Raw genomic sequence first — 16288 nt, 5'->3', positions numbered from 1 at the left:
TTTGCATTTCCTATCTGTTGTTTGGATCCAGTGTCACTAAAGATTCCAGATCAGAAATACAATGGGCCGAACTTCAATCAACTTCAACGTAAAGGAAAATCAGTCGAGGTTTAGAACGGATGACGAATCTGACAATTCTTATGCCCCCATCAAGGTTGAAAGTTAGATATTGAATAGAATTTCTGTTACATTGTTCCAAGGGTGCATTTTAACCCCACTCCGAAGAACGTTCCTGTGTGTGTTTTTTCCCATTTCTCCAACATCGATCCTCTATAGATTCTCTGAGTAATACTGGCAGTCAGTCCAAAGGTGAATGCCCAAAAGCAAATAAAGTTGAAACTGCCTAAACTAATTCCACATTTCATAGGTTTCATAGAATTTACAGTTAACATGTGGGAGAGAGAGAGAGAGAGAATTTCATCATGCCAGTTTGGGAAGAATTCAAATCCAGCTGTGATGTAGGTGAGCAGGGTTCACTGCCCACACTGTACAATTCCTGTAAAATAACAACTCTGAAGATAACAACCATCTGTTAAATCTTGGGCTGCTATAATGGAATACTGGTCAATCATTCAGACTAGGAGGTGTGTAGTTTCGATCCATGGTCTAAGCTGGGCTGGTAGTTGGAATGTTGCAAAATTAACTATGGTTCTTTTGCTGGATAGCTTTCCAGTGACTCCTGGAAAATGTGTGTGCGTATATGTGGGATTGACAACCTGGAGTAGACTCAATTGCAACGTATCCCAATGTTACACACCCGCTGAAACGTGCTGTGTCTGGTCCTACATATGAAAGGCTCCCACTTTGGCAAAATACCTAAAGGTTGTGAGAATCTGTTGAACAATACTTCAACATAAGTCACTATCCTTGTGAGAGGCAGAAAGAAGGTTGGACAAATATATTATGTTCCAGGTAGAACATTAAGACATTTTAATGTAAAAGCGTTCCTGGTAAAGATTTTAGCGTGGTAAAGCAGGGACTCCAGTCACAAAGTGGCAAGTGACGAATGAAGAATGAGGAACAACCTGGACAAGTTAAAAAATATGACCATATTTATTAATGATATTAAAAAAAAATCTTGAAAGTCATGGTTGTTTAAACACAGTTCATATAGTCACTTGAGGCTATCAAGCCTTTACAAATAAAATGAAATGATTCCCAAATGGCAGGTAAATGTTTAATAACTACAAATGACAAAATCATTGGATGTGTTATGCCAAATACGTAAAGGCTGCGCATTATACTGTGAACTCTGGCTGTGAAAAGATCCTGAACAAATGATTTTTGTGCACGTTAATAATCAAATATTTTTGGCAAGTGTTCCACAAGAAGAACCACTCAGTCAAATTATCTAATGCCACTTAATGGCAATATTCAAACACAACTTATCACTGAAAAATGAAAAAGCCAAATTGCCTCAAACAAACAGCACAGGAGAAACAATTTACAAGCGACAATAAAGTGTCAGGGTACTTTTAACGGTCTTATTATTTTAATTTTCCTAGTTGTGTCATAATATCTATGTGAAATACACACAACAAACCTCAGTACCGTCTTCTTACAACAATTAAAGCTGCAATATGCCATAGGTTCAGTCTGAATTTACGATAGCACATTGTAATTTAAACGCATAAAACATTTTCCAGATCAACATAAATGATGAAATCATAATATTGCTGGGAAAAGTTTCAAAAGGTGTCAGCATTCATTCAGACTAAACCTTCTTGCAAGAGCTTTTGTCATTGCATGATTTCATAAATAGCACGTTCAAACTGAAAGTAAAGGGGATTTCAGCTGGTGCTATACTGCATGCCCTCAACTATGAACATCTTTAAACGTTCTACATACATTTTACGGATAACATCACTGATGGCTGTCAGAGCAGAGGGCTCATCTTCTAATATTTACAAAATATTTAGTTTTTTCACACAGTTTGTTTCTTCTCAAGGTACCTCAGAGAAAGCCTTTTTTGAACAAAATATTTTTAAAATGTTATTTGCAATAGGGTAATTAGAGTTTCCATGATGCCAGCTCTCAAGTAGCTTTTGTATTCCAGCTTTTTGATGTGAAACACAATGAAAGTGTATGCTAAAAAATTACATCAGTTCCAAGGTAATCAATTTACAGAAGCACACTATATTTTGTTATTTATATATATTATATATATAATATATATATCAACTAAACAATACTACAGAGGACAGAAATTACTGCCTCCTAATTTTAAATAAATTTCAGATTACCAAAGCATGTTGTTAGCAAAAGGAAACTTCTGCAAAAAAATGTCCAAGGTCACCTTTTTTTTTGACAATGGATGATAACAATTAAACAATTGCTTTTCATATCACAACCTTTTATATGAGTTAATTAACTGTGTTAAGAACCAGAGAAACCATAAAACTCAAAAACTTTCTTTTAATTTTTAACATTGAATCTAATTAGCGAGTGTTATCCCTTCCCTTTACAAATTGTCTCACAAATTCCAAGGGTGTTTGGTAGAGTTTCTGCCAATTGCTTATTTTTTCAGACTAATCATGAAAAACTTTTGTCAGAAAAGCAATTCTAAATCAGTTTTGATTCTTACAGTTATGAGAAAATATTTTCAATGAAAATATGTATGCAGCACTAAATTATTTAATTTAATTGGTGTATCTGACATTTATATGATTCATGGTGAACCACATAGAGCCCATTACATTCTGATTGTAAGTGTGGAGCAGACGTTCAGAAGAAGTCCTTAAATGACTGAAAGACAAAGATGCTAGCAATTAATATTTGAAAAGGGGCAAAAGATAAATTTTGCTGAAACATGCTTTTAGTTAAACAAAAGATTTTTAAGGCATGCACAACAAATCAAACAAATGTTGTAAGCTATTCATACCACAAAAAATAAAAATAATTTGGCAAAAGTACTTCTGGCAACATTAACAAACTCTTAAAAAGTGGCAGTGGTGTTACATCCAATCAATGCTACATGGTAACATTATATTGAGCAAGTTGTAACCTTTCAATTCATATAAGTAATTGAAACACAAATGATTAACAATAATAATTTTCTGCCATTTTTCCATTATTGCCATTATTGCAATGTCAATATTGGTACAAGATGACTGACCTCCCCTTCATAGTTCTGAATTATCAGAAAGACAAATGTCCCTCTGACTGCATATGCAGCCTTATAAAATCCTATCAAATTGTCCATTAATAAAACTTATTCTGAATCAACCTTTATTGAAACTTCCATTTATATTGGCATAGGGTCTGGTTCTACATTAGCCTCTGCACAAACTTATAGGGCAAGCATATTCCCATCAACCACTTCAAGAATATCTATAGATAAATTACAGAAATTAAGACTTCCCTTACTGCATGGTCTGTTTGATAAATTGGCACCAAATAAAGCTAGAAAAGGAAGGGATTTGATGAAGAAAAATTACAACACTGAAAGTTCCCTTTTCTAGAATTTATGAACGCGAGTGTCCACTTCACAATTATTCTAGCACACATTTATACAAAACTACTTTCTTTGATCTTTTTCATTGAAACTACTAAGAACTTATTGTATTGGATTTGCAACAAACTCTTCCTCAGTTTGTGCCATTCGATGAAGGAAGTATTTTTTTAATAAGAATTTGAGTGGGTTTGCAAAGTATATTCTTATCACAGCTTATTGAGCAGCACAGTCGCCAAGCAGATAAATAATCATGCGTATCGTGCTAAAAATGTCCTGTTCCCATGTTTGCCAAAATTGTGTTATAGCACTTTGCAAAAAGCTGTTCATGGCAGTAACTGGTTTATTCTTCTGTCTTACTGATAGAGAGCAGTCATATCCTTGTGCATGAATACTCTACCCAGAACTTAATATCATGTACTTCATGTACATTTCATATGTAAATTTGTACAATGGCACTGTTCCAAAAATAAAATAAACAGAATTTGTGTCATCTTATGAATCTGCTCCTTGTGCATTTGTGTAGTCTTCAAAGTTTGTTTGTTAATCCTTCTTCATTTATGTCACACATGCCTAATGGTACAACATTGCTTTTGGCACCAAAGTAGAACATAGAGTTCCAAATCTTCAGAGAAAAATACTTTTCCGTTTCCAACAGAATTGTGAAAGATTGCCATCTATGGAATTTCTTTTTAAATTGATCTGATGGATCCAAACTTATATGTCTCTCAGGAATATTCCACCCACCAGTATTGGATATGCTTACCAACAGATTGATTTCTCTTGTTATTTAGTAATGGTCATGCACCATGAACACCAATTTAAATATGATCTTCACTAGCAATCTCACACCTCTTTGATTTCTTGTTTTCTTAAAATCTTTGCCTGGCTATACCCTGGTTGTTGAATGTGAATGAGGGTGAGGATGTGGAAGGGTGTTGTTTTGTCCTCCAGTAAATGTGTTGAATGTATGGAGAGGCTGCATTCCAGGTATGGTATTTGGAATCATTGTAATGGTGTTGGGGGTCATTAAAGGTATGTCATCTGGAGATCGCCTCATTGCTAACGTATAATCCGGAGGAGAGGCTGTCCGCAGAACAACCTCATGTGGATGGAAAGAATCACAATCATGATCAAGATCAGTGTGCTTCATCTGTAGGGACATAATCTCTTCTTCTTGTGCATGGGTCAGGTCATTGGCGGTATTGCGTTGAGGGCTGCATCTTCGATGCACATCATGCCTTCTCTTATCCTTCTTATAATACAATGCTGCAAAGGCAAGAATGTTCAAAAACAGTAAGGAGGCTCCAACAGCAATAGTAACACTTAGCTCTGTTGAGTAGTCTCTTTGATCAACCAAGAAAGGACCTGCTGAATGCTTCTGGTCATCCTGCTTGACAGTAGGAAAGACTGATGTCACAGGACGTTTGGTGGTAACAGACCACTTCTTTGATGGTCTATGCGTAATTTCAGAAGGGACCTTTGTTGTTGTAGAAGTATACTGAGAAATGTCATTCAGACTGTGTAAGTGAGGAACCAACTCCAACCATAAGTTGACTTTATTAGCTCTATAATGCTCTTTAACACGTGGTTTCAGTCCAATGTGAAGATAGAGCTGATCTTTCTGAGAATATCTTGACCAGGCAACCTCTTCGAAACGGTTCGGCTTGGTGTGGATAAATTTAGTATCCTGAGGAACAGGCTGATTTGGGTCACTGTGGGGGATAAATTTGGAATTTATGGATTATGAAGAAATCACACCATTAAAAAAAATTAATTATTATTTTCGCTCGGCATTCCATTGCATGTTTAATAACTAAACATTTCTGTATGGACTTGGCAATAAACGCTGCTTAGGTTTTAAAGCAATTATTCTTGTGCCATATATAGTAAAACTAAAATGAATTTTAATGTGCAATACAAACCCTCATTATCTTCAGGTGAATGACACAAATCTTGTCTTTTTTGGAAATTATGTGGCTTACTTTTATTCAATCCACATATGTGAACTTGGTTCAATACTTAAAAGTAGAATTCCACTTTTTATATGTCTTTAGAAGGGATCAGATTGCGGACAGTCTAAGATAGGGTTGGAGTTTGTGTATATAAACCTACAGAACATGGTAAATAATCTTGATTAGTGGCAGGTACAACTGGCCTCATGAGAATCCGATTTGGTGAAAAATAGAGGTCTGACTGTAATAGGGAAGGATTGAGAATTTTCCTTGCCACAAGGAATTCATGAAAAATACAGAAGGATTAAAAAGAAGGATGGGGGGGGGGGGGGGGGGGGGGGGGGCAGTGTCAGGTGTTGATCAAAGATAACATTATAGCACTGGAGAAGGATGATAAGGGGCCAAGGACAGATCTATTTGGTTGGAATTAAGAAACAATAGAGGAGATATGACACTATGGCTTAGATCGCACCTCCCCCACCACCACCACTATCCCATCACCTGTTTTCTGTCAGCCCAGGCGGCTTGCTATAGGCCAGCAGTTGGATCCTTTGGTCCTACTGGATTCAATGGCCACTTGCATTGCTTGTTGGCTGTACCGCCGGGGAATCTGCTATAGGGGACTGCCTTCGGCGGGACTGCAAGATTCCACGAGGGGAAGGGCCAGAACATTCCGCCCTGTGCATAGACATGCCTATGCATATTGTAGGCCACCAAATAATGAAAAGGAGGTAGAGGAGAAAATTTGCACACAACATATAAAAAGGTGCAAGAAATGCGGAGTAGTGATAATGGGAACTGCAATTATACTAATTAAGGGCAAAATTTTACATTCCCTTCAAGGCGGGTTCTGAGGCCGTGGGTAGCATAAATTGCATGGATGGGACTCCCCCAGGACCCCACCCCCATTGACCCAGAAATGCAGGCAGGGCCTTGGGCCCAAAACATGTCCTTCCAATTGTTAAGGCTCTTAAGTGTCATTTAAAGGCCTTTTCCCACACAGCCTCAATTTCTAGGCTGATGAGTGGTAAACAGAAATGAACTTTTCTCCATCTCAGGCAGGAAGGGGATGTGGTGCCTCAATCTGAAGGCCTCTTCAGACTTGGGGCCCTACTCCCCTCCGGGTCCTTGGAGCTTTGACGCTCCCCCCTCCCCCAGCCTACCCCGTGACACCAGGATGGCCTCCTTCCTGACCACCCAGGGCATACCCTACCCTCCTGCTCCCAAGACCCCTAAGACCTGCCTTTGAAAGGGTCCCGGACAGTTCCAGGCAGAACGCTACAGTACCTATTCTGGCCACTGAAGCGTTGTGCCTGGACAGGTTGGAGAATCTGTCGGCTAATCAAATTGGCAGACAGCTCTCACAGGCTGGACTTCCTCCCAAGGGCAGGCAGAAGTCCAGCCCACTGCAAAGCAATGCTCACGTGAGTGTCAAATGACAGTGGGCCTTCATGAGTTGGTTGCAGTGCATTACCCAATTTTTTTTTCAATTAAGGGGTAATTTAGCGTGGCCAATCCACCTACACTACACATCTTTGGTTGTGGAGGTGAGACCCACGCAGATATGGGGAGAATGTGTAAACTCCATACGGACAATGACCCAGGTCCTCGGCGCTGTGAGGCAGCAGTGCTAACCACTGCACCACCGTGCCACCCCAGGATAGAGAGAGTTCTAAACATTGGTTGCAATAGTAATAGTTCAAAGAGCAAAGAAGGGGAGGAATTCCTGCAATATGTGTTTCCAGCCCAATGAAGAGGAAGCAGTATTGGATGTTGTTCTGGGGAGCAAAGTTTTTCTGGAGAATGAAGTGAAGCATGTTACAGTGAGAGTATTTTGGGACTAATGATCAGAAAATCATTGGGTTTAGAATATTATGATAAAAGACCAGGCACAAACAAGCATAAAATGCATAGAGGACTAACTTTAATGTATTAAAAACAAGGATCCAGAGTAGGTGTGAATCAAAAATTGGTAGGCAAAACAATAATTGAACAAATGGGGGTGGGGGGGAGGCTTCAAAGAGCAGATGGTTTGGGTACAGATTACAGGGGAAAGGAAGGGTATCCACAGATAGAGCTCCCCAGATGACTAAAGTTTAAAATGAGACAGATAAAGGAGACTTATGAAATTACAAGGTTCAAGAGGGAACAAAACTGAATGTGGAAAATACAAAGATCTAGAAACAGGAATAGAAAGAGAATATAGAAACAAATATATGTCTTTTGTAATCAATAAATAGGAAATGAGTAGTCAAAGGAAGCTGATTAGGGACCAGAAATGAGATCATCCAGTGGAGTCAGTAAATGTGGCAGTAAGGGAAGAAGCAGTAATGATTGGGGCAGCAGGGTAGCATGGTGGTTAGCATAAATGCTTCACAGCTCCAGGGTCCCAGGTTCGATTCCTGGCTGGGTCACTGTCTGTGTGGAGTCTGCACGTCCTCCCCCTGTGTGCGTGGGTTTCCTCCAAAGATGTGCGGGTTAGGTGGATTGGCCATGCTAAATTGCCCGTAGTGTCCTAATAAAAGTAAGGTTAAGGGGGGGTTGTTGGGTTACGGGTATAGGGTGGATACGTGGGTTTGAGTAGGGTGATCATGGCTCGGCACAACATTGAGGGCCGAAGGGCCTGTTCTGTGCTGTACTGTTCTATGTTCTATGATATTTGACAAAATAAAAATACAGAATGCATTTAAAAAGGTTAAAACGTCCTCAAACTAAAAAGCCGCCTGGTCCTGATGTGATGCATCCTATGTGACTCAGGACAGGGGCAGCACGCTGGCACAATGGTAAACACTTGTGACTCAGAGCGCAAGGGACCTGGGTTCAATTCTGGCCTTGGACGACTGTCTGTGTGGAATTTGCACTTTCTCCCCATGTCTCTAAAGGTTTTCTTTCAGGTATTCCAGATGGTCCAAATATATGCAGGTTAGGTGGATTTTCGATGCTAAAAAATTGCCTCTTAGGAGGAGGCATTGTATTGTTAGATAAGGAGGAAGTTGCTGCGGTAAGGAGAGATTATATCTTGAAAGGGGCATCAAATGAAACTTTGTGGGTAGAGATCAGGAATAAAAAAAGGGCAGCTATGTTGCTAGGTATTTATTATAGACTCCCAGATAGTCAGCAGGAAATTGAGGAGCAAATATGTGCTCAATTCACGGAGAGGGGTAAAAATAATAAGAGGCTAATTATATTACGTGGTTTCAACTATCCAAAAATTAATTGCGATATCCAACATGGAAGCTTAGATTGAGTACAGTTCTTAAAATGTATACAGGAGAACCCTTTAGTTCAATATGTGGAGGAGCCAACAAGGGATGGTGCAGTGCTGGAACTAATTCTGGGGAATGAAGCTGGGCAGGTGGTTGATGTGTTGGTGGGGAGCATTTTAGTGATAGCGACCACAACATGGTGCAATTTAAATTTGTCACAAAGAAATAGACAAGTTGCAAAAAAAAAAAAAAAAAGTTTTGGATTAGGTGAGAGTAGATTTTAACAAAATAAAGTAGGATCTGACCAAGGTAGACTGAAAGAGTAACTTGTGGGGAAACCTACAGTGGTATGTGTTCAAAGATGACATGGGGAGGGTACAGGCCCAATATGTTCCCTCAAGGGTAATATGAAGGTGTAACAAATCCAGAGAACCATGGATGACCAGAGACATTTGAGATACAATGAGAAGGAAAAGAGAAGCGCTTAAGAACTATAAGGGGAGCAAGTCTGCAGAGGTAGTAGTGGAGTACAGAAAGTGCAGGATGGAATTTAAGAAGTCAATTAGGAGAGCAAAGAGGGAATAGGAAAAATTTCTGGCTGGAAAAAGTAGGAAAAATCCCAAGATATTCTATAAGTATATCAATGAGAAGAGGATAACCAGGGAAACGAGAGGGCCCATTAAGGAACAAAAGGGGAATTTGTGTGTGGAGCCAGAGAACAGTGCTAGGGTGTCGAACGAATATTTCACATCTATCTTCACCCAAGAGAACGAGGAGGTCGTTTTGAATCTCGGGGAAAGAGATGGTGAGATTCTTGAGCAAATTGTCATCGGAAGTGACAAGGTATTGGAGGTATTGGCGGGCTTAAAAATGGGCAAATCTCCAGGTCCGGATGAATTGTGTCCAGGCTGCTGTATGAGATGAGGGAGGAGATTGCCGAGGCTCTGACCCAAATTGTTAATTCCTCTCTGGCGAATGGGGAGTGCCAGAGGACTGGAGAATAGTTAATGTGGTCCCACTATTTAAGAAAGGTTGTAGAGACAAGCCAAGTATCTACAGACCAGTGAGTCTCACACATCAGTGGTTGGGGAACTACTGGAGAAGATTCTGAAGGAGAGAATCTATCTCCACTTGGAAAGGAAAAGTTTGATCAGAGATAGTCAGCATAGCTTTGTCAGAGGGATGTCATGCCTAAGTCATCTTTCATTCTCACTCCACAGTATAAATATTTCCCACTTTCTCTGTCTGTTAGCTTTGACAAAGAGTCATCGGACTCGAAACGTTAGCTCTTTTCTCTCCCTACAGATGCTGCCAGACTTGCTGAGATTTTCCAGCATTTTCCCTTTCGTTTCATGCCTAACATATTTGACTGAATTTTTTGAGCATGTAACCAAGTGTATAGATGAGGGTAGTATAGTTGATGTAGTTTACATAGATTTCAGCAAAGCCTTTGACAAGGTCCCACATGGGAGACTTATTAAGATGGCAAGTGCATGTGGGATACAGGGAGATTTGATAAGGTGGATTCATAATTGGCATCGCAGTCGAAGACAAAAGGGCGATGCTAGACAGCTGCCTTAGTATCTGGAAGCCAGTGACCAATGGCATACCAAAAGGATCTGTGCAGGGTCCCCTATTGTTTGTCATTTATATAAATTACATATATGACTGTGTGGTGGGTAGGATCAGTAAGTTTGCGGACGACACAAAGATAGGCTGAGTGATTAACAGTGAGGTTGAGTGCCCGGGGCTACAGGAAGATATAAACGGGAAGGTCAAATGGGTGGATAAGTGGTCGATGGAATTCAATCCTGAAAAGTGTGAGGTGATACACATTGGAAGGAGCAATTTAACAAGGAAGTATATTATGAAAGGTGTGCCATTGGGAAGCTCCAAAGAACAAAGATACCTTGGTGTGTTTGTCCATGAATCTCTAAAGGCAGAAGGGTAGGTTAATAGGATGATGAAAAAGACACGTGGGACACTCACTTTTATCAATCGGGGCATAGATTACAAAAGTAGAGAAGTCATGATGGAGCTGTACAGAACTTTGTGAGGCCACAGCTGGAGTACTGCGTGCAATTCTGGCTGCCACATTAGAGGAAGGATGAAATTGCACTGGAGTGGGTACAGAGGAGATTCACTCAACGTTGCCTAGGTGGAACATTTAAGCTATAAAGAGAGGATGGATAGACTTGGGTTGTTTCCTCTGGAGCAGAGAAGACTGAGGGGGTGACCTGATTGAAGTGTCCAAGATTATGAGGCGCATGAACAGGATGGATACATCGAACAGCTGTTCTCCTTATTTGAAGGGTCAATTGTGAGGGACAGAAGTTCAAAGTGAGGGATGGTAGGTTCAGGGGGGATTTGAGGAAAACCATTTTTCCACAGAGTGGTGGCAGTCTGGAATGCACGGCCTGAGAGGATCGGAGAGGCGGAATGCTTCATATCCTTTAAAAAGTACCTGATAGCGCACACATCACAAGGGGGAGGATGAGCTCACTTTTTGATGGGGTGGAGGATGTTTGTAAATGCTGTGGGGGGGGAGGGGGGAGTCAAACCACGTTCATTAGCGGAATTCTCCGACCCCCCACAGGGTCGGAGAATCGCCCGGGGCCGGCGTAAGTCCCGCACCCGCCATGGCCGGAATTCTCCACCACCCGGGAATCGGCGGGAGTGGGAATCACGCCCCGCCAATCGGCGTGCCTCCCGCGATGGGCCGGATCCCGCCGCTGTCAGGCCTCTCCCACTGATGTGGCTTAACCCAACTCTGCAGGCGGGATTGGCGGCACGAGCGGACCCCCAGGGAACTGGGGGGGGGGGCGCGGGGCAATCTGACCCCGGGGGGTGCCCCCGCGGTGGCCTGGCCCGCGATCGAGGCCCACTGATCGGTGGGCGGGCCAGTGCCGTGGGGGCACTCTTTCTTCCGCCGCCGCCACGGCCTCCACCATGGCGGAGGCGGAAGAGACCCCCTCCACCATGTATGCGCTGGTGGTGACGTCAGCAGCTGTTGACGCTCCGGTGTATGCGCGGACTCACGCCGACCGGTGAAGGCCTTTCGGCCAGCCCCGACGCCGATCGGCATAGCGCCAAAGGCTGTTGGCGCCAGTCGGCGGAGCGGGAGCCACTCCGGCATGGGCCTAGCCCCTAAAGGTGCGGAGAATTCCGCCCTTTAGGGAGGCCCGACGCCGGAGTGGTTGGCGCCACTCCTCTACGCCGGGACCCCCCGCCCCGCCGGGTAGGGGAGAATTTTGCCCCATATGTTTTGGTCCTGCCCAAAACTGGAGGGGTATTGGAGGGAGGTCTTTCGGGTAATCTCAAGGGTGGTGCATGTGAGACTCGAATCAGGTCCCATGAAACCATGTGTCAGTTCAGCCGGAGTTGGAAGCAGATGCGGAGGCAGATGTCTTAGCCTTCACCTTGCTGATTGCCCGAAAGCGGATTCTGTTGGGGTGGAGGCGGCTTCTCAGCCCTGTGCCTCGGCGTGGTGGGGGGGATCTGCTGGAGTTCCGAACACTCGAGAAAGTGAAGTTGAGGGGGAGGATGGACGTGTTCTCCAACTCATGGGCCTTGTTCATCATACGTTTTCATGAATTGGATGACATTGGATGACATGACAATTAGGAGGCGGCATTGGAACGTATAAATGAATAATGATTCTTATTCATTGGTGTCTTGTATTGAAAATGTTGGGAGCTGTTTGAGGGTGGGTGGGATGAAGGAATTGTGGGCTAGGGGATTGTCGTTGTATTTGTTGTTATTGTTAATTATTTGTTGTTAATGTTATGATGAAAATGTGAAAAAGGAGAATAAAAATATTTTTAAAAAGTAACTGGATGAGTACTTGGTACATTATAAGATTCAAGGCTATGGGCCAAGTGCTGGCAAGTGGGGTTATGTGGGCAGATCAGGGCCTTTTATGTGTCGGTGCAGACTCGATTGGCCGAAGGGCCTCTTCTGCACTGTAGCATTTTGTGTTTCTGTGATTGTGTCTCTGGCACAGGTCTCTGGCACAGTCTTGTCCCTGTTGCTCAGAAGTGAAGGGAGAAGAGGAACAGAGCAGTTGTCATTGGGGACTCCATAGTTAGAGGAACAGACAGGAGGTTCTGTGGGAACGAAAGAGACTCACGGTTGGTGTGTTGCCTCCCAGGTGCCAAGGTTCGTGATGTCTCTGATCGTGTTTTTGGGATCCTTAAGGGGGAGCAGCCTCAAGTCGTGGTCCACATAGGTACCAACGACATAGGTAGGAAGAGAGATGGGGATTTGAGACAGAAATTCAGGGAGCTAGGGTGGAAGCTGAGAGCTAGAACAAACAGAGTTGTTATCTCTGGGTTGTTACCCGTGCCACGTGCTAGCGAAGTGAGAAATAAGGAGAGAGAGGAGTTGAACATGTGGCTACAGGGATGGTGCAGGAGGGAGGGTTTTGGTTTCCTGGATAATTGGGGCTCATTCTGGGGTAGGTGGGACCTCTACAAACAGGATGGTCTTCACCTGAACCAGAGGGGTACCAATATCCTGGGGGGAAGATTTGCTAGTGCTCTTCGGGGGGGTTTAAACTAATTCAGCAGGGGGATGGGAACCTAAATTGTAGTCCCAGTGTACAGGATGTTGAGAGTAGTGAGGTCAGGGATAGGGTTAAAAGTTCGAAAGAGGGAACCGGCAAGCAAGACGCTGGTTTGAAGTGTGTCTACTTCAACGCCAGGAGCATCCGGAATAAGGTAGATGAGCTTGCAGCATGGGTTGGTACCTGGGATCTCGATGTTGTGGCGATTTCGGAGACATGGGTAGAGCAGGGACAGGAATGGCTGTTGCAGGTTCCAGGATTTAGATGTTTCTGTAAGAACAGAGAAGATGGTAAAAGAGGGGGGGGTGTAGCATTGTTAATCAAGGAAAGTATTATGGCGGCAGAAAGGACATTTGAGGACTCATCTACTGAGGTAGTATGGGCCGAGGTTAGGAACAGGAGAGGAGAGGTCACCCTGTTGGGAGTTGTCTATAGACCTCCGAATTGTTCCAGAGATGTAGAGGAAAGGATAGCAAAGATGATTCTCGACAGGAGCGAGAGTAACAGGGTAGTTGTTATGGGGGACTTTAACTTTCCAAATATTGACTGGAAATACAATAGTTCGAGTACTATAGATGGGTCAGTTTTTGTACAGTGTGTGCAGGAGGGTTTTCTGACACAGTATGTAGACAGGCCAACAAGGGGCGAGGCCACATTGGATTTGGTACTGGGTGATGAACCCGGCCAGGTGTTAGATTTAGATGTAGGTGAGCACTTTGGTGATAGTGATCACAACTCGGTTATGTTTACTTTAGCGATGGGCAGGGATAGATATATACCGCAAGGCAAGAATTGTAGCTGGGGGAAAGGCAATTATGATGATTCGGCAAGATTTAGGATGTATAGGATGGGGAAGGAAACTGCAGGGGATGGGTACAATCGAAATGTGGAGCTTTTTCAAGGAACAGCTACTGCATGTCCTTGATAAGTATGTACCTGTCAGGCAGGGAGGAAGTTGTCGAGCAAGGGAACCGTGGTTTACTAAGCAAGTTGAAGCACTTGTCAAGAGGAAGAAGAAGGCTTATGTTAGGATGAGACATGAAGGCTCAGTTAGGGTACTTGAGAGTTACAAGTTAACCAGGAAGGACCTAAAGGGAGAGTTAAGAAGAGCGAGGAGAGGACACGAAAAGTCATTGGCGGATAGGATCAAGGCAAACCCTAAGGCTTTCTATAGGTATATCAGGAACAAAAGAATGACTAGAGTAAGATTAGGGCCAATCAAGGATAGTAGTGGAAAGTTGTGTGTGGAATCAGAGGAGATAGGGGAAGCGTTAAATGGATATTTTTCGTCAGTGTTTACACTGGAGAAAGACAATGTTGTCGAGGAGAATACTCAGGTACAGTCGACCAGGCTAGATGGGGTTGAGGTTCACAAGGAGGAGGTGTTAGCAATTTTGGAAAGTGTAAAAATAGATAAGTCCCCTGGGCCAGATGGGATTTATCCTAGGATTCTCTGGGAAGCCAGGGAGGAGATTGCAGAGACTTTGTCCTTGATCTTTATGTCGTCTTTGTCGAAAGGAATAGTGCCGGAAGACTGGAGGATAGCAAATGTTGTCCCCTTGTTCAAGAAGGGGAGTAGAGACAACCCTCGTAATTATAGACCTGTGAGCCTTACTTCGGTTGTGGGTAAAATGTTGGAAAAGGTTATAAGAGATAGGGTTTATAATCATCTTGAAAAGAACAAGTTGATTAGCGATACTCGACACGGTTTTGTGAAGGGTAGGTCATGCCTCACAAACCTTATTGAGTTTTTTGAGAAGGTGACCAAACAGGTGGATGAGGGTAAAGCGGTTGATGTGGTGTATATGGATTTTAGTAAGGCGTTTGATAAGGTTCCCCATGGTAGGCTATTGCAGAAAATACACAAGTATGGGATTGAAAGTGATTTAGCGGTTTGGATCAGTAATTGGCTAGCTGAAAGAAGACAGAGGGTGGTGGTTGATGGCAAATGTTCATCCTGGAGTTCAGTTACTAGTGGTATACCGCAAGGATCTGTTTTAGGGCCACTGCTGTTTGTCATTTTTATAAATGACCTGGAAGAGGGTGTAGAAGGATGGGTTAGTAAATTTACAGATGACACGAAGGTCGGTGGAGTTGTGGATAGTGCTGAAGGATGTTATAGGATACAGAGGGACATAGATAAGCTGCAGTGCTGGGCTGAGAGGTGGCAGATGGAGTTTAATGCAGAAAAGTGTGAGGTGGTTCACTTTGGAAGGAGTAACAGGAATGCAGAGTACTGGGCTAATGGCAAGATTCTTGGTAGTGTAGATGAACAGAGAGATCTCGGCATCCAGGTACATAAATCCCTGAAAGTTGCCACCCAGGTAAATAGGGCTGTTAAGAAGGCACATGGTGTGCTAGCCTTTATCAGTAGGGGGATTGAGTTTCAGAGCCACGAGGTCATGCTGCAGCTGTACAAAACTCTGGTGCGGCCGCACCTGGAGTACTGCGTGCAGTTCTGGTCACCACATTATAGGAAGGATGTGGAAGCTTTGGAAAGGGTTCAGAGGAGATTTACTAGGATGTTGCCTGGTATGGAGGGAAGGTCTTACGAGGAAAGGCTCAGGGACTTGAGGTTGTTTTCATTAGAGAGGAGAAGGCTGAGAGGTGACTTAATAGAGCCATATAAGATAGTCAGAAGGTTAGATAGGGTGGACAGTGAGAGTCTTTTTCCTCGGATGGTGATGACCAACACGAGGGGACATAGCTTTAAATTGAGGGGTGGTAGATATAGGACAGATGTCAGAGGCAGTTTCTTTACTCAGAGAGTAGTAGGGGTGTGGAATGCCCTGCCTGCAACAGTAGTAGACTCGCCAAATTTAAGGGCATTTAAGTGGTCACTGGAAAGACATATGGATGAAAATGGAATAGTGTAGGTCAGATAGGCTTCAGATGGTTTCACGGGTCAGCGCAACATCGAGGGCCGAAGGGCCCGTACTGCGCTGTAATGTTCTATGTTCTATGTGCAGGCTAGGTGGGGTTCTGGCGATAGGGCTAGGGAGTAGGCCAGGGAGGGTGCACTCTCAGACGCTCGGTGCAGAACTCGATGGGCCAAACGGCCTCCTGATGCACTGTAAGGATTCTCTGATCAGCATGGAAATTGGTGCGGCTT

General features: G+C 43.3%; 1 protein-coding gene across 14 annotated transcripts in view; it reads right to left on the bottom strand.

The window, feature by feature from the left end:
- Positions 1–657: 657 nt before the first annotated feature.
- nlgn1 (neuroligin 1) overlaps positions 658–16288 on the bottom strand; it is a 729467-nt gene continuing 713836 nt past the window's right edge. For all 14 annotated transcript variants that reach the window (XM_038815189.1, XM_038815188.1, XM_038815190.1 and 11 more), the window contains one exon: positions 658–5166. In XM_038815189.1, coding sequence (XP_038671117.1) covers positions 4341–5166 — 826 coding nt within the window. In that variant the 3' untranslated portion in view covers positions 658–4340. The remainder of the gene's footprint in view (positions 5167–16288) is intronic.

Source organism: Scyliorhinus canicula, chromosome 13, assembly GCF_902713615.1.
Source record: "Scyliorhinus canicula chromosome 13, sScyCan1.1, whole genome shotgun sequence".
NCBI classification, from domain to species: Eukaryota; Metazoa; Chordata; class Chondrichthyes; order Carcharhiniformes; family Scyliorhinidae; genus Scyliorhinus; species Scyliorhinus canicula.
Note: the sequence above shows the minus strand (reverse complement) of the source record. Positions and strands in the feature narration are given on the sequence as shown.